We start from the raw sequence: 22,856 nt of genomic DNA on the forward strand, positions 1-22,856 counted from the left end.
AAAATGGACTTGTAATCGTGGAATCCCAAAACCCTGCATCAACCAGAACCCACCCAAAACCCCTTTAATCAACCTTACAATCCATGTTATCGAAACCCACACTTTCACTCTAATGTTCATATCTCACCATCGCCCACCACCGAATTTCATTTCACCACACCAATGGAGCTTTCTTCTTCCTTCACACTCTCCCGCACCTTCTCCTTCACATCTTCACTCAATCCCATTGCCCTGCAAATCCAAATCTTCCCCAAAACCCCCACCCCGCAACCTCTCCCCCTCCGCATTTCGGCGGTTGCCATAGACCCGCCGCAGGAGGAGCTTCCCAAGAACAGTCCCCAGCGCCTTCTCAAAGAGCTCGAGGAGCGCAAGCGACCCTACCGCCGAACCCCACGCGCGCCCCCGCGGGGTCTCATACTCACGCCCCCACTAGACAACAAAAGATTGGCTAACAGGTTCCTCAACAGCCCCCAACTTTCCCTTAAATCCTTCCCCTTGTTGAGCTCGTGCCTACCCTTCACTGAGCTCAACTACGGAGACAGGGCGTGGATGGAGCAGCACCTGCTCGAAGTGAAGCAAGCGCTGGGGTACCCGCTGGAGCCCTCCCACACGCTCGGCGACGATAGCAACCCCGCCAGAGAGCTTGACACGCTTTTGTATCTGGCGTTCCAGCACGAGTCGAGTCAGAGGAGCAAGGCGCGGCACGTGAGGTACGGCCACTCCAGACTCTTCTTTCTGGGGCAGTACGTGCTGGAGCTGGCTTTCGCCGAGTTTTTCTTGCAGAGGTATCCGAGGGAGTCGCCTGCCCCCATGAGGGAGCGTGTTTTTGGGCTGATAGGGAAGGGGAGCATGCCCAAGTGGATTAAAGCTTCGAGCTTGCACAATTTGGTGTTCCCGTATCATGATATGGATAAGTTGGTCCGGAAGGAAAGGGAGGCAACTGTAAAGTAAGAACCTCTTTTTTGTTTTGTTTGTTACTCTTTTACAATCAACGTGCTTCCTTTTTGTGATGATTGTGATGATGCTAGCTGTTTCTGTTTACTGTCGTTTTTCTTGCATCTGAAGTTGCTTCATGGTGTTACATTGGAATGAACATCAATTCGATTTCTCAAGTATATCACTCTCTCTCCTAAATAAACAAAGTTATGAATTATGTAGACAGTGCTTAAAGTATTGAATATCCATCGGTTTGGTTCTTATGTTGACATATTTCACTAATGTTTTAAGGACTAATTTGAAGATTTTTTCATTACTTGAGGACTACTTAACATAATTTCTGATACTTGAGTGATTATCTATATAATTCATTACTTTATTACTAATTACGCATCTTTAATCTCATGATTCGTATGAAAATAGTTTAAATGTCTTAACCTATTATCGAAATTCACCTATTAAACATATTTAATTGTTGCATCTTACTCTTTATGGGTCGGCCAACAGCCTACCAAGAATGTTACTGAGATCGAGTCTAAGGAGATTAGGCCTAGGCCATAACACTACACAACTCCCAACCTCGGGCTTTGAGCTCGAAGGCTAAAAGAAGTGGTAAACCAATCACACATTCCTTTAGCTCGGCTATCTACCAAGAATATTTGTGAGATCGACCCTAAGGAGATTGGACTTGGACCATAACATTACACAGGCCCCCAACCTCGAGCTTTTGTGGTGACCAATACCAAGTGTACAAGCTTTGGCAACGACATCAAGCGAAGATTGCCAAACATAAATAAGCTTTGCTGATGATCTCATGGAAGATTCTCAAGCGTAAATAAGCTTTGGCGACGACCCCTCATTGTCATCACAGGCATTTATTATTTTACTTCCCTTTAAGTTCTTCCTACATCCTTCTTGACTCCTTCGTCCTTTTTTCATTTTGCTTGGGCATCTTTTCCATTACTTTGCCATCATTTTGTAAGGTTTGGGATACCTCCTCTTCCTCCTTTTATGACATAGTCCTTCTTATTGTTCGCATTTTTGAAAATAGCACAAGATTGATTTACTTACCTCAGGGTGAACGCTAAAATGTTCTAGTCAGCATAAAGTATAGAGATCCCAAGCTAAAACATTCAATCTGTCCTTTTTTTCTCTCCTAATTATGTCTCTTTATTCTCATGATTCCTATCAAAATAGTTTAAATGTCTTAACTTAACGGTTTTATCGAAATTCACCTATTAAATATATTTAGTTATCATAATCATATCATACTCTTATGGGTTAGCCAATGACCTACCAGGAATATTACTGAGATCATGTCTAAGAAAATAAAAAATCAGGAATTACTGTGCCATAGCACTACAAAATTGATGGTAGTTGATGTTAGGAATTGTTGCTGTAGCTTCTTTACAATACAATATGCTCACTTTCAAGTAATATTCTTTTTAGAAAATGTAAGGACGACGTCAGAGGTCCGCAATTATGTGTTACTGTTAGGGAAGGTTTTAGAATGCAGTCATGGTTTTCTCTCAATCCTTGTATATTGTGGGAAATTGTGGATAAATACGGCTGATGCACCAGCCGTAGTTGTGATAGTGTTAGGGATGTGGACAGCCGAAAAACCTTGACATCGGGGAGCTGTTGGCATATTCAATATGTTTGGTTGGAGTAACCTGACTGGCCAAACTGGATTTCTTAATTAGATTAACACTGAATTTTCAGTTGTTATTAAGTTTGTAATGCCCCCACCTTTCCCTCTCATAGTATAAAGTTATTATTTGGTTTTTTTAGTTATACAAACTTTCTCATTATTCCATAAGCTAAAAAATTCTTCTTTTAATCCTTATATAATATATATAATTTTTAATCCTTGTCGTAGGGATTAAACTGATACATGCAGAGACTAAAAGGGTCTACAACTCGTATGTGTAAGGACTTGAAGATAATATTTCAACTATAGGTACTATTTGGGGAAATTTTCTGTAATTGTAGTGATCAAATGAGTACTTAAACCTTATTCTTTAAAACAGTAAGAGATTTGGATTTGAAAATTTCGTTGGTGTTATTTTTGCTTCTAACTGAAAACCTGCCTGCAAAATTTGGACAAATATGTTTGTTTCGTGCTCTGTAGCTCAACATTGTGTTTCTCCATCTGCCTAATCCTCATAATATGGGCCATGAGTTTGTGAGATCAATGACCTTTTCTTTTGATGCTAGCTTCCTTTGGAGACCAAGCTGTTAACTCTTAAATTGCTACAATTAAATGAGTTGAATACTATTAAAGGGAAATATATGAAAGAGAAGACAAATTTCATTAGCCTCTCTTGATGATATTTTTGTTGTTGTTGTTTTAATCATTAATTGTAGAATGACCTTGATCAATTAAATGGGTGTCTGCCAATAATCTGTTTCTTGAATGTATGGCTTTTGTTATTTGCTACTATCATTGCAGGTCTGTGTTTTGGGCTTTGTTTGGGGCAATCTATCTCTGTTTTGGTATGCCAGAAGTATATCGTGTTCTTTTTGAAGTCTTTGGAATGGATCCAGATGCTGAGGAATGCCAGCCCAAATTGCGTAGGCAACTTGAAGATATAGATCATGTATCTGCGGAGTTTGAAGGCAAGATAAGCTGGCAAGATATGGTTGCGTACAAGGCATGTTCTACAGTCTTCTGTCTCAGTATTTATTTATTTCGAAAGAGCTACCACATAAAAAACTAAATATTGTGAACTATGGTTGCCAAACCTAATCTTGCTTCATTATAAATTCAAAATTGTTTCTCTGCTCTTTTGTCAGTTGTGCATGCAAAACCCTGATGCTCAATATAATTGGCATATGTTATTATTTGAAGAACAGCAATGATGTTTACTGCTCTGCATTCAGCCTCCTGCAGATGCCTTGTTTGCACATCCACGGCTGTTCAGAGCTTGTGTTCCTCCAGGAATGCATCGGTTTAGAGGAAATGTATGGGATTATGATTGCAAACCTCAGATTATGCGAGTCCTTAGATATCCACTAAAAATGACAGATAGAATTCCAGAAATTACTAAAGCCAGGAACATAGAGCTTGATCTTGGGTTGCAGGTATCTCTATTATTGCCTCTCAGTGTGATTTTCATTTGCCAGATCTGACTATTACATACACTTTGACTTGACTTCTGAGGGTTGGGGATATCTTTTGATGCACCTCTGAATAAATATATAACCATGCATGCTTCCATTGTCCCATCCTTGGGTTCAATATTCATGCTACATTGGCCAGGTTTAATGACAAATGAAGTTGTCTGGGGTGGTGGGGGCTCTTCTTTAACCTGTCTTCCTAGGAAAATGTGATCAGCTTGAAGGTTCCCCAACTACCGTTAATACTGTTGAATTTCTTGTTGAATCACAGCTATGTTTCTTGCACCCATCAAAGTACAAATTCGATCATCCTCGATTTTGCTACGAGCGATTAGAATACCTTGGCCAAAAGATTCAGGTACTAATCTTTCTGTTCACTGTATTAATATTTGATTGAAAAGAAACTCTTTATATCATACACTAAAATTTTCTCGTGTCTTTGCACTGCATACCATATAATTTGTCTTTTTGGCATTTTTACAGGATTTGGTAATGGCTGAAAGATTGTTGATCAAGCATTTAGATGCTCCAGGGTCCTGGTTACAAAATAGACACCGCAGGTTTCTTATGAACAAGTATTGTGGAAGATATTTGAGGAACAAAAATCTCCACCACTTTATTATATATTCCGAAGAGGTTCAAGACGCATATCAGCGCAGCTATAAACTGAAGTACCCAGTCAATACGGCTGTTCAACAGGCCCTTCACGGGCTTTCATATGCTGTTTATGGTAAACGTGATGTGAGACGTCTGATGTTTGAGGTTTTTGACTTTGAGCAAATCCAGTCTGAGGCAATGTAAATATGAAGAGACAGAACAATAGTGACAAGGATAGAAGAATTACATATTATGATTTGGTCCACCTTGCTTTAATTGATTTGCAAATTCTTTTGAAGTTGCCCTTGTATATATATTCACTGTATTCTATTAATTTTGAAGACTGAGCTCTACATTCTTAAAATTGCATGGAGATGAGGATGCGTTATGTGGATGTGTCTGGCTATCTGTTCTTCTCCAATCACCATAGCCAGACTTTGTTGGTCAAGTAGGTGATTTTAGGATGAATATTACCTCATACTTGTCCATTGTAACAAAATTATGGGGCTAAATTTTGAATCTAACTAATGATTATGAACTACCCTCCCCCAAAAAAATCTCTTGAAAGATGTAGTTATAGAATAATTATGTCATAGTCTTGTACTCTTCGCATAGTGATCGTCCTGCTACAATTTCATCTCATGGTTTGAGAAACAGTGGTCTTTTTCAAAATTTTCTGTTTGGACAAAACTCTGCAGGTTGCTTTGGTTGGTTGAAAAGGTTGCCCTTTTTTCCAATGATGAAATCTGGTGCACCTTCGGTTGACTTATGCATGTATGTATCCATTTACTACAGGATTTCCATAAGCTGAGTACTCTACTTTCCAAATTTTCTTATTCGTGTCACTTTTGTAATATACAATTCGTATTGTTACAATCCCTAGCATGCACCGAAAGAATGTCGTGGTGCTGGAAGAACCTGCTTCGGCCAGGCTGGAACGTAGTGAATGCCATTCATTGAATGGCAAATGCTTTTGGAGTCCAAAAATTTTCCTAGTCAAGTTTTGAGGAAGGGTTAAAATCCCAAACTGGCATGCAGAACTGCTATATATCCTCTCCCCCTTGTATAGGCAGATCCATCTGGCTCAGTCTTTCATCTCTAAATAAGTTTTTATCGTGCTTGTGAAGCTACTAACAATGTTTATTTGTTCATTCATACCAAATGGTAATAACTAGTTCAATCATTTTCTTGAACGTCTAGCAAAATCTTAATTCCTACATCAGTTATAAGATTGAAACTTTTTTTAATTGTAGATTTACTAAGACATTTAGAAAACACATAGTGATTGGAGTGCAGGTATAATATTTTGTGAGAAAAACCGGAGTTTAGTGTTATTTTAAAGGATGGAGCTATGATTTGAAAGTTAGAAGTCTGTCTATTCTATTCAAAATGAATGGACGGTTTGGAGGTTATATTCATAATGGGGCACCAACTTGTTATATGAGAATTACTTTTGAGAGTTCCCATTTTTCAATTTCTATTCAGCACCTGCTACCATGGGCTCATATGAAAACACGTTAAGGTTACTATCAATTTGGGCATTCTAAATATCTTATGCCCATTTCTTTTTAACTTTTTAATACAAGAATGTCAAATGAATATGATCTGATTTACATAACTTGGGCATTCTGGGAAACTACTAATTTTAGCTACCACATTTTTATATATTAAAATTTGTCAAAATTACAAAATATACGACTCTTATTTTACAGAGAGTATGAGAAAGTAACATATACATTTAAAAAATGTTCTGATCGTTGTGGTGCATGCTGCATAACTTAAGTTTGTATTCAAAACTTCTGATCGTTGAATTCTCACTGTGATCTTAAGAAACATTAGTCTGAGTTTGGGGAGAAGACTCGTTAAGTTATTTTGCAATCATATTTGAGCTTTCATTTGAATGATATAGAAAATATTTAATAAGAGTCTAAATATGATTAGAAGAGTGTAGCTAGAGTGCCTATTTTTCTGCATGAGTTTGGTTGAAGCATCACCTCACACCAGTTTGGTAATTGAAATAAATTTATTTTAAGGACCTAAAACGGCATGAAGTTGAAGGAGGCCGTAGTGTACCAGCTTTATTGAGTAAGGGAAATGATCCTCAAAACTCAAACCTCATACCTCAAACCATTCCAAAAAAAGTTACTCCAAAAGCGGAGGGGGTATTATTCGTTTGACACTTTTACATATAAAAAAAATATTAGAGAATGTAAAAAGTATGTGTAATTATCCTTACACACGCATTAAATATGCGCACGAACCACCAGCAATACTTCTCCGCTTCTTGCTAGTGTGCACCCTTGTCGCCTTGCGTGCGCCGGTTGCGCAACCCCCTAACGTGCGCATCCCCACCCACCTCATCGAAACTAAGACCACCACAATCCTTCATCAGCGCAACAGAACCCAGATCTCGGGTTCCAATCCCCAACCCATGTCGAAGGCGCGTGTCTACACCGATGTCAACGTTATTCGCCCCAAAGAGTACTGGGATTATGAATCTCTCACCGTTCAATGGGGGTAATATTCCCATCTCTAACATATTTCTCATCCTTTTGCTGATTTCTTATCTAATTTTGTTTTCTAAGCTTTTTGTAGCGCCTTAATTAGCCCCAATTCTCAATTAATGGATATTTTTCCTTTTAGGTTATAAGCCTCAGGTGTTGTTTTTGTAGTTTTTGTTACTTGTCCTCCATTTCAAATACCTAAACCTTCAACAATTTTATGTCACATTCTTTTCAAATTTCGATGTCCGACGGGGATGCTGAATGATACCGCTTGTGTTATGATTATATCCTTTTGATTGGATCTGTTGGCCCTCTTACGTTCGGTGTGTGGTATGAACTCAGAAGCTGATTGACCATGACGAATCAACTTGTCTGATGTAATTTGGTTGGTTGATGTAATTGTTATATGTTGTCTAAAATGAAATACTTGAAGTATTGTTGATTCTTTGAGCAAGGTTCATCGGCAGGAGGTCTAATTCTTTTGGGGCTTTACGTTTTCCATTCCAATTATTTTATTTATGAATTTTCTGTGTGCTCTTTTCAGCGATCAGGATGATTATGAGGTTGTGCGAAAAGTGGGAAGGGGGAAGTATAGTGAGGTTTTTGAAGGCGTAAATGTTAATAGCAACGACCGCTGTATAATCAAGATTCTCAAGCCTGTTAAGAAAAAAAAGGTGAGAGATTTTGTTTTTACATTGATCTTGTTTTTTACCTTTGGGACCTGGAGACTACGAGTAAAAGTCGAGTAGGGGTGCTTCATGAGAATTGTTCTCCTAAAATTTAGGCACAAGTTTCACGCATATACTCTTTCACTTTTTCTTGTGAGCTGTTGGATAACATCTGGCACTACTCTGCACAATCTCCTAACACAGTTGTGCAATAATTATTTCCAATAAAAAACATAAAATAAAAGACATAATATTTGACCTTTGGAAGTTATGCTTTGAATGGAGACTAGTAGCTTCAAAGTTTGAACTAGTTCTCCTTAGCTGAAAAAATGTGTAATTCTGTGTCACCCTAAATATTGGTGAGCTTCAAGGATTATTAACTATTAGAGGTTGTTTACATGGATCACATGACACTTTTTTGTTTAGTTAAATACTGAGTTTCAACAGTGTTATTTACCATGAAATCCCTGTTGACTACTTCCTTCAATCCATATTGGCCTCCCTCTCCTCCTCTTCATAGAAACCAAAACCATATAATATATTATTCCTCCTGTTCTCCCTTGGTCTTCTTTATACATGTTCAAATCAAACCACTTTTATCGATTTCCGTTATCTTTTTCTCAATCGGTGCATCTCTCCTCTTGTACTATCATTCCGTACTTTGTTTTTTCTTGTATGACCACACATCCATCTTTGCTTTCTCGTTTATGCTATTCCAACATTTTTTCCTTGCTGTCCTTTTAAAAGGCCCAACATCACTACAATAAAATATTTTGAGTGTGTAGCAGTAGGATAACACTGGCCTTTGAATTTGGTTGGCGCTTTGCGAACATAAATAGCCCCCAATATCTTTCTACATTTGTGTAGCATCCTCATTAGTTTTTCTATCATTTTTTATTATTTGTTCTAGATTTTTTAAACTTAGAAATATGTAGTATGACATCTTTTCTCAGTTTTTCTTCTGTGTCACGTTCTTGTCTCTTGCTGAAGTTACATTGCATTTACTTTGTCTTACTTCTGCTCTAGTGTAGGCCCTTTGTTTTCAAAGTTTTGTCTCCAAAGTTTGAGTTGAGAGAGTTAACTGCTTCCCTAGGTTTCTTAGCCAACTTTATGTCATCTTCAAAATACATGCAATAAGGGAGAGACTTTTTTTGTATATCCCTAGTATGCATATCCATGATTGGATTAAAGAAGGACTTTAGCCTTATGTGGGGCATCCTCTTTTTGAAACAAAATGCTGGAAAGGAGATGGTGGAATGTGTGATTCCACAGCGAGGGCAGGACGTAGAGTTGTTCTGCTTCATTGCAGAAACCTGCTCCTGCAAGTTGTATTTTTTAAATTGTTAGCAGAGTTGGTAGCCAAACCTTGATTCCAACTGGTGATGTGAATGATTTAGGGCATGAAGAAATACAACTTCACTTCCAATTTTTAGAGTAGAACCACAAAGTGGTCCTCACATTTTATGGACTTAGTATATATCTTCTACTTTTTTAAAAACATTTTTTATTATATAGTGTTTCATGTAATGAAACATTCAGTTTTTATGAGATTTTTATGTTACCTTCTGAGATATTTAACCTCTTTTTGCAGATTAAAAGAGAGATAAAAATACTTCAGAACCTTTGTGGGGGCCCAAATATTGTCAAGCTTCTTGATATTGTCAGAGATCAACACTCTAAAACTCCTAGCTTAATATTTGAGTATGTCAACAGTACAGATTTTAAAGTTTTGTATCCAACCTTGACTGACTATGACATACGCTATTATATATACGAGCTTCTCAAGGTAACATGATTTTTCAATCTCTTATGGTATACCTCGACTGGTGTTCTGTGTCCTCTCCTTTATATATTTTTCCTTAAAAGTAATTTTAGTATCTTTGTTTTGGACAAGGTTCAAATCAATTTTGCATCTGATTATATGTGTATAGGCTTTTGAGTATGCATCATGTAAAATATTATTACTTTACATTTGCAGAAATATGCCTCAAGGACCTTCTCTTGTTAAATGGAAGCTTTATTTGTGAATTGCAGGCCTTAGATTACTGTCATTCTCAAGGCATAATGCATAGAGATGTCAAGCCTCATAATGTTATGATAGATCATGAATTACGGAAACTTCGCTTGATCGATTGGGGTCTTGCTGAATTTTATCACCCTGGAAAGGAATACAATGTTCGTGTGGCTTCAAGGTAATGTTCTGGCCAATTGACTATGCTCACAACTCAATTTCTGAAGTAAAATAATAAAATATTTATACAATGGATGAACCTGAGTATATCAGCATATAATATATATCAAAAGCAGTAAGGTATAGTTAGCTCATTTAAGTATGAATTTTTAATACAAATGGATTAGTGGAATTATTGCTTCCCAAGTAGTGGTACATCTGCTAAACATCATTCAGAAGATGTGGAAACATGATCAAACAGTGCATGTAGTGGTATATCTGCTAACATCATTCGGAAGATGTGGAAACTTGATCAAACAGTGCATCAATAATACAAAATTTTGCTCTAAAATAATTTTCACGTCTGAAGTACAGGTGTAGAAGTGATATGTTCTTGGTCAATTAAAATGCGTGTGCTTCAGTCTAATCTATTGCTACTGAACACAGTGACTATTAGGACTTGCACAAAGTTTATTATAAATTACAGTGGAAATCAATGATTGTGGCTGCAGCAGTGAGAGTATGGCAGTGAATGCTGAATGACTAGTGATTGCAGCCGCAATGCAACCATGGTTGTGATACTGCTGCTAACATGAGTTATGGCTGGTGTTGGTTGCAGTGGCCTACAACGTGGTGGTATTAGGTTGGGAGGAGTAGCACTGCTGCTGTACAATATCCAAAGGTGGGTGGCAATGATGGTGGTGGTAGCATAGCAACTAATGGTGATGGCGGTTATGGATGGAGACGGTGAGCAGTGAGGAGGGAAACTATCAGTGCTAGTGGTCGTAACAATAGCAGTAATATTGAGTGTCAATGGTTGCAGTAACAATAGTCGGGGAGAATATGAAAGACCAAAAGGCTACCAATAATGATGTCTGTGGTGGCTGTGGCAGCACCTACGAGAGTGGTAGTTGTTGGTAGTTGTGATGATAATTGTAATGACAACGGTAGTGGTTGGACTATTGGAGATGACAGTAATAGTGGGTAATGCCAGAGGGATGGGGATTGAATAAGTGGGTTTATGATTGAAATCCAAAAATCAAAATAACTTTTTAATTTTAAAAATTGAGTTCAAAGTGTTTCAAAATTGAGTAAAAAGATAATTGAGCTCCTCTCTAGCTAAACATGTTTAAAAGTTGGATTTGAAAACCAAACTTTAAAACCATGCTGCCACCTCAAACTGGTCCTTTCCTAGAATGTTTAAAGTGTTTCAAAATTGAGTAAAAAAATAATTGAGCTCCTCTCTAGCTAAACATGTTGTTTAAAAGTTGGATTTGAAAAACAAACTTTAAAACCATGCTGCCACCTCAAACTGGTCCTTTCCTAAAATGTTTGTCAACCAATTGTGTTTTCTATGGTAATCAAACTCAAGTTATAACTCGCAAAAACGTAGTAGTTTACAAACACACATCCCTTGTTCGAGTTAACTCGTAGAATTGTTTTTGAGTAGGCTTGAGGTAAACTCAGGTGAACTTGGCCAAAATCATGAGGTCACTTCCCAGTTGGCGAGTTCAGATGTTATTATTTGTTTAATTGAAAATGATGCCACTTTATGTCATTTTGCTTGAAAAGACCCAGGATTAGGGTTATCCGCAATCCCATTTCTTTTGTCTTTTCTCTTTGTTCCTGCTAGTGGAAATTGGTGACAGAGCTGCTGCTCTCATCACGCGCCAAAGTTACTTTACTTTTAAGACTTGTTAAATAAACCCATTTCCTCATTTAATCCTACTGAGCAATAATTTAGGGAGGTTGAGTGTATCAGGTATAGCTGAGGATATTTAAAACACCACCAGTCATTTGTCGCCATATGTGAGGGCTTTTTGGCATAAGGGAAAGGGATACCCAAGAAGGAATGGGGTTCGAAGAACTATTGTTCCGGGTTCCAAGAACTATTGTTATTTTCGGCCTAAACATACCCTAGTTCACTTGTCTGGTTATGTAAATCTCTGTCCAACTCATTATTAGTAAAGCATATTCAGCTCCCTAATCTTCCACTTGTTTTATAATCATGTAGACATTCTCATCTTCCTTCTAGGTACCCGCATTAATTCACTATTGGAGTTCCCTTTTTAATGTTTGTAATTTGCTTATATTTGTTAGTTAGATATAAGATTGACCAGGTAAAAATTATTGTTTAAATTTTGTCAGACTTGTACGATATTGCTATCTAAGTTTTGAAAAAGTTTATGAATGACACGCCAAAAAAATGTCATGTGTTGTGCTTTTATTTCTCAGATACTTTAAGGGGCCTGAACTTCTAGTTGATTTGCAAGATTATGACTACTCATTAGACATGTGGAGTCTTGGCTGCATGTTTGCTGGAATGGTGAGAATAATATAACTGTAGTCTACAACTCAGACCCTTGCTTCTGTTTAATATGAAGTCTAATTTTGAATCTACTAGTGTAAGAGGGTGTAATTGTGGGTTATGATCATTTTAATTCATGTAGATATTTCGCAAGGAGCCTTTCTTTTATGGTCACGACAACCATGATCAACTTGTCAAAATAGCTAAGGTAACATTTATGGTGGTTCAGTAGTGTATAAAATTGCAAAATCAACATGTTGACACTCTGCAAGTTAATGTGTTTAAGTTTCAGATTAAAATATCTTATCTTTTGTTTTATGGGGATCTTAAGTATGCCTGAATTATTTCCTGTTGTTTTTTCATGCTAAAAGACAGAATTCTAGACGACTTTTCCCCTCCTATTGATCATTTAAGGATATATTTTTCTTTCCAGATCTGAAGGTTTTCATTTTCATTTTCTTTTCTTTTTTGTGATCCCCAGGTGCTTGGGACTGATGAACTGAATGCATATCTGAATAAGTATCATCTGGAGCTTGATCCTCAACTTGATGCACTAGTGGGAAGGTATCATATTCTAATTTCATCTTTTGCGTATTTCAAACCAGTTTTAATATAGCGAATTCACATCGTTTTGTCACTATTTCATGCCTATGCAGTAGAATCCGAGTTCTCTTCTTGGAAGTTTACTACTTTTCTTTTGACTTTCTCTTTTCCTTATATATATATATACACACACACACACACACGCAATATTACTATTTTTACCCATTTTTGTGTTGCGCTATTACCTCTGCAGGCACAGTCGCAAACCTTGGTCTAAATTTATTAATGCTGATAATCAACATCTCGTGTCTCCTGAGGTAATTTAACCCGTGTTCCATTATGGCATTGGGACTAACCAATTACTTTACACTGTAATTAACAATTCTTTATAACGGGTCTTTAATTGATTCAAAATATCCGATATTCAGGCAATTGATTTTCTTGATAAGCTCCTTCGATACGATCACCAAGACAGGCTTACAGCAAGAGAAGCAATGGTAATAATAAAGAGCTCATTAATTTAGTGTAACATGGTTATATTGTTGTGAGTAGCTTAATTTTCACAATACTGTGATGTTTTGATTTAACATTTGTTTCCTTGATGTATTTCCGTAGGCACATCCATATTTCTCTCAAGTAAGGGCAGCTGAAAGCAGCAGAATGAGGACACAATAACTTGATTAGTGATAAACGTGAGTTAATGTATGTGGGATTGTTTTATAATATACCCCAAACATGTGGTGGCATCGTTGCCTTCTGTTAATTATAGTTTGTTAGATTTGTTGTGGAATGTAACAATATCATATCTTGTTCCAGTGGAATAATTTGTTAATCTGTTGAAAAATTAAATTTTATCTTAAAAGAGTTTATTATAAACTCCCGAGAACTTCAAGCCAGTGTTTACTTTTTTTATTAATGTCAGATAAAAAAAAATCACTATTTTTCTATAGTATAATTTTTGTTACATGTATGGATTGAATCTGGTGAAAACAAATTTCTTCTTATATTTTGAATTGAGTTTCAATGTAATTAGACTTTATTAAACAAGGTACAGTTTCATTTTTTGAACTATTGTTACAAATTTTCCATCTGAAAGTCCAAGCCTACTCATTTAATTTATTCTCTAAATTTGTCTGTAATCTACTTTACAGAAGGGTCAAGTACATGTTTGCCATCTTTAGCTTCACAGTATACACTGTTAACTGATACCTCCTGAACAGGCATAACTGCCAAATCCGTATAGAATAATAGAAGTGTGCAATGCATAGTTGCAGGGAAAACCTTGAGAGTTTAATATGATTTGTTTGGATTGAAGTGAGGTGAAAAAAAAACGGAAAATAAAATTGTTTGGAAGGTTGAAATTAAAGAAAAATTATTTCAAATTTTGAAAAAAATAATTGATTAATATAATAGAATAAAAAAGTTAATTGATATATTTTAAAAAAATAACTTAAATATTCTTATTAACAAATTTTGATTGAATATTAAAAAAATATTCTAATAATTCATATTCAGGTGAAGTCCATCCTCTTATAAGATACTACATCTTTATAAAATAATTCTCTACCATTATGTAAAAATTTTATTTTAAAACTATTTTGAATTTTATATATATATATATATATATATATATATATATTATAGAATTGTTAAGATTGGATTATAAAAGTTTTATATTTTCTGAGAAATTAATTGAAAAGTATTTACAATACAGGTAAGTAATAAAAAATAATCAAGAAAATTATTTCTTTCCAGTAACTCATGATACTATAAAATATAGTATTTTGAGATTTTCAATTTATTCAAATTATTTTTTTTAAAGATATTCATAATATATGAAGAAGATATTCGCAATACTTATTCAGTAAAATTATTTAGGAAAGATGAATTTTAAAATATATAAAAAAAAACATGGATAGAGAGAGTTAATGTGCAAATTCAAATCCTATCATTTTTGGAAAAAAAATCTCTTTAATTAAACATTTTTTTATTATATATATATGAGACAAGTTTAGTTTAAGTAAAAGTTATTACTCGTTTAACAAGTTTAGGATTTAGGATTTAAATAATTTATCTAACATGAACAAACATGTAGACATTTGAATAATCTACTTTATATTACAATAGTAAGAATCATTATTCGAACAAAGTAATATATTCAGTATAAATTTTGTTATGCATTTAACAAGTCTTATCCGTATGACTAACAAATATGTTATACGAGTTAGAAATGTCCATAAGACCATCTATCATGAACTTATGTTGTAAATATATAATATTGTCTAATGGACAATACAATTGAAACATTATTTAGATCTTATAATATACATGTACGTCATCCACTCAACTTTTGTTATCATCAAAACATAAACAGAATATACATTAAATTGTTTAGTGTCTCAACAAACCGTCTAGAGATTCAACCTATAATGTAATAATTTTTATGTATAAATTTGACATTTATTTATTTATATTTGTATTTTTTAAAATTGTAACCGGCTATTATTTTTAAAAATAAATACTTAGGATAGAAAATTTAAGAAAAGCAATAGTAGGAGTTAAAACTTCTCTTAATATTCAATCTAAGGTACTTTGGTCATTTTTTAAATATATTAATTATTTTTTTATTTTACCACTTCAATCAAATTATTCTAAATTTTTACTTTTTTTTTGTACTCTTTTTTCTTTAATTTAAACACTTTACTTTTTTCTTTTTTTTCCTTTTTTAGTTTTCTTTTGTTTTCTTTCTTTATTCATTTTTTTTATTACTTTCTATTGTCTTTTTTTCTTCTTTTCTATTTGACTTTTCTCTTTCTTTTTCTTCTCTGTGTCCTTCTTCATTTATAGTTAAATCTAAACAAAGCATTAATTTTGTACAGGGTTTTATACCCACCTCCATCATCTTATTATCACTGCAGTATTAATTTTGTACAAAAACTCTAAATTCACTCGTTCTCAATTTTTAATAAAATGTTAATATTTTTTTATTTACTTCCAAATCAAGTATACTATTAATGTTAAATATATAATAGATAAAAGAGTTATATTTATTGAAAAAAATTAATTATTTAAGTAAAATTATTTTAGCCATCTTTATAAAAAGAACTTTAAATTACAATGTTTCAGAGCGTAGAAGTATCATAATTTGTTACTGGGCCCCGGATAGGAGATAGATAGGTGTGATTAACGTGGAAGAAAATAAGGCAGGTTAATTGTTTGTTAGGTACAGAAATAAAATTGAATGAAAGAAAATAAGTGTAAAATAAAATAAAAGTTAATAATATTTTATTAAAAACTTAGAGAAAAGATAAAAATAAGATAAAAAAAATGAATAAAAATATATGAAAAATAATATTATATATAAGAAAATTTTAAATTACTTTTCTTCTATCTGACACCAACCAACTTCCTTACATTAGTTTCCCAATTTCTTGTTCTCTCAACTAATACTACCATAAATGCTGATTTGCCAAAGTCGTCGTTTAATATTCTGAAGTCAATTTACTCAAATTTTATGAGATTAATTTATATTTAAATTTACTATTTACTTTGATAATTGAATTAATTTTATGAAATTAAGTTGAATTAAGAAGGAGTGAAACAGTTCTGCTATGATTCTCTAATTCACTTAATATTGGCGATCATTCACAAGTTACAATTGCACAACTAAAAAAGAAGATGAACACAGTTTTTCACACTTAAACAATGGAAAAACGTACTAATCATCCCCTCTCGTTTCTCACTACCCCCAAGACACAGAACACACAGACACATTCCATATAAAAGAAATTGAAGATCTATGTCTCAACATGCACTCCTTCACTTTTTAAGATGAGGAAAACAAGCATAGAGATCAGATTTGGGGTGTTTGGCTTCAGCATGCTCCCTGCACTTCACTTCTGATGTGGTGCACATAAATGTTTGCATGCACACCTTACACTGCAATCATCAATTACAACATTATAGTCACTAAAGGGCTCCATTGTTATGCCGAGTCACTACAGTAAGCAATAAGAACGAAAGAGATCACCCTTGTAGCATAACAGAAACCATACAATCAATCGATTCAAATATCACACATCTATTAATAAAGTCTTTAAATGTTCAATGTGACATTTTTGTGATAGAATATCATACACAATATATATATATATATATATATATATATATATATATATATATATATACTCTTCAGTCCAGCAAAGAATCAATCACCCATGTCTCGTTTAGATAAACTTTCTAAAACCTATGTCTTCTTTAGATAAACTTTCCGACAAGCACAATTAGGAGAAAAAAATTTATACAAAATAATCTTTTTCTAAAAGTTAAAATTAGTTTATTCATAATTTAATTATTTAAGCTCTCTCATTAACTTTTTCAAAAGTGCATTTATACATAACCTAATTTTAACTCACCTAAAAATATTAAAATCTTGTGTGGATAAACTTGTCCAAGATAACTTGGAGAAGAAGCAAACAAAGAAAATTGAAATAAGTTTCTTAAATAAACCAAATTTTAGCTTTATGCTCAAGTTAAAATGAGTTTTCTCGAAAAAATTTAATAAAGCGAAAGATAAAGTTTTTTTTTAAAGAAAATTATTTCATTTTTGTCTTATTTATTTTCTTGTCTTATTAATACTAATTAAAAAAAACTTATCCAAACATGGTCGAATACATTTTAGCTTCTTCTTGAAAAGTTTTACCGTCTGGGTGAAAAGCATTTATTAGCAACCAAACAGAACGTCTTTGATGAATTTCAGAAATACACCAATAGCTAAATAATTAATTAAATATTGGGATGAAAGATTAGAAGGTGACTCTGTTGGAGAGATTTCTTTGATGAAGGGAAGGAATAAAAGCCAGTTTGCATACAAAGCAAGAAGAGCTTTTCTATGGAATTTCCATTACAGAAGCTCTGCAAGCTTGTGTCGAAACAGAACCTTATGCGTTAAGGTTACCCTCACATGAAGCCTTACAAAATTTTCAAAGCTTCTAATTACATGTCATCATATTATTATATAGCCCTCTAATTTTAAAACCTTTGAAAAAAAACAGAGGAATTCTACCTGAATGTTCATGGCTTTCTTGTTTGAGTCCAACTGGCTTCCTGCAAAGGATTGTTGAAATCAAGAACTGCATCAGATCTAACACATGTCCCGATTGTTTTCAAGAGAAATCTTTTTCATCAAACAATTTTTGTTTACTCCTAAAACGTACGAACTTCGAAAAATAAAACAAGAAAGAGAAAGATTACCCTTAGCCGCAGCCCTCTGCTTCTCAGTGTTCTTCTCGCGAGCCATCTTAGACTTTTGCCCATTGCCTCCTCCCATGGAAACGGGAAACGAACCAAAACACAAAACCCTAACTCTTCTTACAGAGGATTTAGGTGCTGAGTCTGGGAGCAAGAGAGAATGAGTTACTGTATTTTTATATGAGAATACGAAAGTGATTCTCACACGCTATTTTTAGGTTCATTAATTTCGCGTTTGGATTCGATTGAACTCCTGTTGCAACCAGATTCTAATAGTCAAATTCAGCTAAAGCAATTCCGTTATTCAATTTTTGTACGTGATTATAAGGGACAATTATGTTGGTATCCAAACAAGTGCTAGTTGTGAAATTTAGTGCGCTTTTAAAGTAGTAGCATTTTCTACACCACCTGGCATGTTGGTATCCCTTGTTAATTAATTATGTTGCTAATTTTTATTACTATTTATGTATTTTCATTATAATAAAATAAATAGTTAAAATAAAAACGTTATCAATATTTCATAGTATAATAGTATTATGAGTGGAATGTTCCAGCTGGATGTCAATTATAATGCACTCATGACTCGTGCCTATCCACCCATTGTCCTTCTTTTCCTCTTTCTTTTTCAATACTAATATTTCTTTTATAGCTTTAAATAAGTTTATATTTTCAATAAATATGATTAGAATTTATGAGTGAAAAATAAGCCATGCTATTTAACCGTATCTAGGTTTAATCTACATTAAGTCAGATCAGATTTTTTAATGAATAAATTATATAAGTTTTTTTTATTAAATTATATTATGACTCATTTTTAAAAGGTCTTTTAAACTTAATGGGTTGATCAATTTAAATAATATGTGAATAAACATTTACTATTATTTTTATATTAAATTTGTTATAATGTATTAATTTGTTACCTTGAATCATTTTTTAATATTAAATATGTTTAACTAAGTAAAGAGTTCATGTTATGAAGATTTATACTTGTGTCATAAAATTTCAACACCTAATTGAATTTATCCTTGATCATTAATCCCACAATACCAAAATGAAGTGAGTGGAAGATGACAACCTTACTTGAGAGACAATTGCTACCATCTATGTTAGAATTCCAATTTCACCACTCACTTAACTTACTTTGCTAATGCAATATCCTATTTTTTAAGAAACTAGTTTACTTAATATCTTATATTATTGTTATTATTATTGCTTGTTATTTGAATTATATTACTATTATATTTGTGCTACAAGAGTCGTAAAAGTTAGCTCAAAATATATTAATAATTTATTTAGGACAATTTTTTTTGAAGTTTTACATATTATTAGGAGATTTAATAAAAAATAGATTATTGTAAGTATACAAATGACGTACTGCGATTCAAGTGAATAATTAGTTGACAGTTAATTAATTAGTGATTGTAACAGTAGATTAATTAAATAGAAAATTGGAGGAAGGTTAAACTAAATAATTAACCGAGTGCAAAATTTAGTTTACTATTTTGATTAGAATTAGATAAATTGAATTTTCTTTCTCTTATACGGGGCTTCTAAATTCATAGGCCCATATCTGTTTAGTTTAGTGTTGTAATTTTGTTGATATTTCTTGGCAAATTCCTCCTGCCCTTTTATCATTTTCCGAACACTTTGATATCTTTTTTTAATTCCATTTTTTTTTTAATATGGTATTTTCTTCTTTATTTCTAAGTGGTAATGATTATTTGTGGTAGTTGTTTATGGTGGTTGTTTGGAGTGGCTGATAAACGTTGGTAGTTGAGATAAGTTTTGTGATATTTTATATTGTTGGTAGCTAAGTTTTCGTTCGTTTATTTTTTTATCATTTTTTAGGAAGCCAAAGATCCAGAAAAATATCGTAAAGTACAAAAATGGAATACAAAACTCAAAAAAGAAATATTTTCACACTAGAGAACATAGTTTAAAATGTTCAAATGATGAAACTGTTTTAGAAGAGGTTACAATCAACATTTTACAATTAATATGGAGGTGCTAGGAGGAGGTATGAAAATGGAGGGAGAATTTGTCTATTTCTTTTACCACATCCATCATAAATGTACAAAAAAAAACCCAAAATATCAACAGTTTGAAAATATTTTGGATTACACATTCTGAAAATATCCAAAAATATTGTTTAGATTGTGCGATTTGAAACTCAAATATATATTTTGGATTACACAATTCGCAAAATACATTACAAAATATACAATCTTTAATATAATTTTAAATTCCAAAAATACATTTTATATTTTTTAATTTAAAATATATTCTAAATTACTTAATCTAAAAATCTAAAAATGTATTCTATATTGTGTTATCTATAAATGAATTATAGATTATATAATTCAGACTTTATTTTTAAATTACATAATTCAAAAATCTGAATTTTTTTTTGAATTATGCAATTCAATGTATTTCTATATTTGACTATATATTATGAATTCCAAGATTTGTTTCTGAATTCCACAATCCAAGCATGAATTTTACTCATAAAAAATATATTTAATTTTATAGTGTTTTTATATATTACTTTATAATATTTTTATATAATATAAAATTGTTTTTATTAACGAATGTTAAACTCTATGTTAAAAAATGTATGTGTTGCACGGGTTCAAAGAGTAGTGTTATACATTTCCAACAATCCATGCAGGTGCAGGAAGAAATCATGAGTGCAAAAAATATAATTGCCAATTTCTTTCATTTATTTTATGTTGGGCCTTAGAACCTTGGTGAGTCCAAAAGCTAAGCGAAATTAGGTGTAGATTAAGTTTGCAAGGGAAGCTTCCTCTCCTCACATTTAACCTAACATTGGGTGATGATATTTTATAACCTGTTTCCAGTTTAAGTCCACAATAAAATATTAATATTTATAATAATAAAAATTTTAAAAATTAAAAAAAAGTCTTTAATAAAAATATAAAAAAATATAAAATGTTAAAATAATTTTTAAAATTAAAAAAATTAAAAATAATTGAAATATTAATATTTAGTAGGGTGTAGGGTGGAATAATGGATGTCAAACAATCATTTTAATGTCATGTTTAGCGATCTAAAGTGAAAAATTTAATGTCACAAAAACTAAAGTGAATGCCGGTTGATATCCTCTTTAACTTAATCTTCTATTTTTGTTAGTTACAAAATTATTTATTAATGTTTTATAATTAAATAATTCTAATATTAAGAAATATTTAATTTTTTTATAATGATTTTATGTTTTTTTCCCCATAACCAACTTTTGTCTGCTTCTTCATTCATATTTACTCTCATTCTTCTAAATTATTGGAAGACTAACATGTTGTCTATATGCTTCGTCAACAGTTCACATTTGTTAGCAATATATTTTACAGTGTTAATCTCATTGGTTATCGTCTTGTGGTCATATGATGAATTCTATGATTGACTCTGCACCATCAAGAATTTATCGGTTTAGAAGTCATCCTATAATTAAGGGCAAGTTTCTTGGAAGCTTCCTACTCAAAGACAATACTGATTGTGGGAATCTAAGGGGCAGAGCTGACTTTGGTGCTGTTTTATTCATGTTAATTCTACCTTTGTGGAAGCTTTTGCTCTTAACATTGAGGTTCATTTCATATAACTTTTTTATGAAAAGGTAGTGACTATTAGTATTGTCATTGAAAAAGTTGTCGCTAAAAACTGGTTTTTCCTATGGCTCGTAACAAATTTTGAGTTTCTCATTTCAGTTTTAAACTGTCCAAACTATATAAACACTTTCAACTTTCTTTCAATTTTAGACTTAAATTTATGCAGAGATAGTTCCTTCGAAGACAAGCTAACGACTTTTTGAGCACGTAATCTAGAATTTTCTTAGTGGATTCTTAGCGCATCTTGCATTTCAAATGTCTCTTTTTCTTCATTGAAATGTGATTATCTCGCCTTCCAAGTTGTGTTCATCTTTGTCCTCTTATGTCAATACTTTTTTTTCAAGTTAGGGCGGCCTAGAATCAATTTGAATGCCATGCTAACGTTGTTAATTAGGATGAGAAAGTGTGATGCTAAGGGACTCTTCTTTTCTGAAAAAAAAACTTCTGTTAAAGTTTCTCTCAAAACACTCATTAATAATCAGATCAGATCAACATAAATATTAAATTTAATTGTGATTTACGTAGAAGTTTGGACACACAGCTAAAAAGGGGTATGCAAAGTAAATGACATGATCGAAATAGAAGACTATGAAACACTCCTACCGTTCAAGTTCATTATAATTTCGAAATACAGAATATATGTTGACGGTGTCGTTGTAGTCAGTTGCAGAAAAATAACACAGCAATTAAGTAGCTCGTAATTACGGAAATTTATGAAAAAACTCGCAATATTCAAGTGGTATATGGATCATCAATGCAATATATTATAACTAATTAAGACGAAAAGCTGCACCGTTCATATATCATTTTAAAAAACTAATTACATTATGAGCCTTAATTATTATTAAAGTGAAGAAAGATAGTTTGATATGGTATCTATCTCACTATAAAACTCACGATGGTAGCATCACAATCAGACAATAAGTAACATGATATAACAAGTATTTCTAACTTGTAACTTGTAACTTGTTGTTAGCGTGTAACTCGAGGGATGGTATATTCAGAAAACGCGTCATGAAGCGGTGAACATGACACTCCACCCACTCAATTGCAGCAGAAGACGCTTCATTGTCTCTGTCTACGCACAAACGGAGCACTCTTGGCAGCTTTTCCGGCGAATTCATGCTTTCTACAAACTAT

General features: G+C 33.0%; 3 protein-coding genes across 8 annotated transcripts; 2 read left to right on the plus strand and 1 right to left on the minus strand.

Annotated features, from left to right (window-relative positions):
- Positions 1-5,017, plus strand: LOC137808240 (ribonuclease III domain-containing protein RNC1, chloroplastic-like). 6 transcript variants are annotated; one of them, XM_068609267.1, is made up of 6 exons: positions 755-947; positions 2,816-2,896; positions 3,389-3,590; positions 3,733-4,020; positions 4,328-4,414; positions 4,540-5,017. In XM_068609267.1, the coding sequence occupies exons 4-6, from the start codon at positions 3,880-3,882 to the stop codon at positions 4,855-4,857; spliced, it is 546 nt and encodes a 181-aa protein (XP_068465368.1). In that variant the 5' UTR covers positions 755-947; positions 2,816-2,896; positions 3,389-3,590; positions 3,733-3,879; the 3' UTR covers positions 4,858-5,017. The 6 variants fall into 6 exon arrangements, with proteins under 6 accessions (XP_068465363.1, XP_068465365.1, XP_068465367.1 ...); XM_068609263.1 differs by having other exon boundaries at positions 3,820-4,020; XM_068609262.1 differs by lacking the exon at positions 2,816-2,896 and having other exon boundaries at positions 1-947; positions 3,820-4,020.
- Positions 5,018-6,486: 1,469 nt separating this feature from the next.
- On the plus strand, positions 6,487-13,722 carry LOC137808241 (casein kinase II subunit alpha-2-like). The gene is made up of 10 exons (XM_068609268.1): positions 6,487-7,170; positions 7,702-7,831; positions 9,417-9,611; positions 9,860-10,017; positions 12,231-12,321; positions 12,446-12,511; positions 12,785-12,867; positions 13,100-13,163; positions 13,275-13,343; positions 13,462-13,722. The coding sequence occupies exons 1-10, from the start codon at positions 6,872-6,874 to the stop codon at positions 13,519-13,521; spliced, it is 1,215 nt and encodes a 404-aa protein (XP_068465369.1). The 5' UTR covers positions 6,487-6,871; the 3' UTR covers positions 13,522-13,722.
- A 2,733-nt stretch (positions 13,723-16,455) lies between these two features.
- LOC137808243 (uncharacterized protein At2g23090-like) lies at positions 16,456-18,468 on the minus strand. Its single transcript, XM_068609270.1, has 3 exons — positions 18,100-18,468; positions 17,912-17,952; positions 16,456-16,785 (listed from the first exon to the last, which is right to left on the minus strand). Exons 1-3 carry the CDS (start codon positions 18,173-18,175, stop codon positions 16,666-16,668), a joined length of 237 nt encoding a protein of 78 aa, XP_068465371.1. The 5' UTR covers positions 18,176-18,468; the 3' UTR covers positions 16,456-16,665.
- Between the last annotated feature and the right edge of the window lie 4,388 nt (positions 18,469-22,856).

This window comes from Phaseolus vulgaris, chromosome 3, assembly GCF_000499845.2.
Source record: "Phaseolus vulgaris cultivar G19833 chromosome 3, P. vulgaris v2.0, whole genome shotgun sequence".
Taxonomy (NCBI): Eukaryota; Viridiplantae; Streptophyta; class Magnoliopsida; order Fabales; family Fabaceae; genus Phaseolus; species Phaseolus vulgaris.

Bases quoted from the DNA above. Each gene is read 5' to 3' on its own strand.
- LOC137808240 (XM_068609262.1), top strand. From the start codon at position 163: ATGGAGCTTTCTTCTTCCTTCACACTCTCCCGCACCTTCTCCTTCACA. The intron at 948-3,388 runs GTAAGAACCTCT...CTATCATTGCAG, and splicing joins GAAAGGGAGGCAACTGTAAA to GTCTGTGTTTTGGGCTTTGT. The intron at 3,591-3,819 runs GCATGTTCTACA...CTCTGCATTCAG, and splicing joins AAGATATGGTTGCGTACAAG to CCTCCTGCAGATGCCTTGTT.
- LOC137808241 (XM_068609268.1), top strand. From the start codon at position 6,872: ATGTGTAATTATCCTTACACACGCATTAAATATGCGCACGAACCACCA. The intron at 9,612-9,859 runs GTAACATGATTT...TGTGAATTGCAG, and splicing joins ATATATACGAGCTTCTCAAG to GCCTTAGATTACTGTCATTC. The intron at 13,344-13,461 runs GTAATAATAAAG...GTATTTCCGTAG, and splicing joins TTACAGCAAGAGAAGCAATG to GCACATCCATATTTCTCTCA.
- LOC137808243 (XM_068609270.1), bottom strand. From the start codon at position 18,175: ATGGGAGGAGGCAATGGGCAAAAGTCTAAGATGGCTCGCGAGAAGAAC. The intron at 17,953-18,099 runs GTAATCTTTCTC...AATCCTTTGCAG, and splicing joins GCAGAGGGCTGCGGCTAAGG to GAAGCCAGTTGGACTCAAAC. The intron at 16,786-17,911 runs GTAGAATTCCTC...TGATGATTGCAG, and splicing joins AGAAAGCCATGAACATTCAG to TGTAAGGTGTGCATGCAAAC.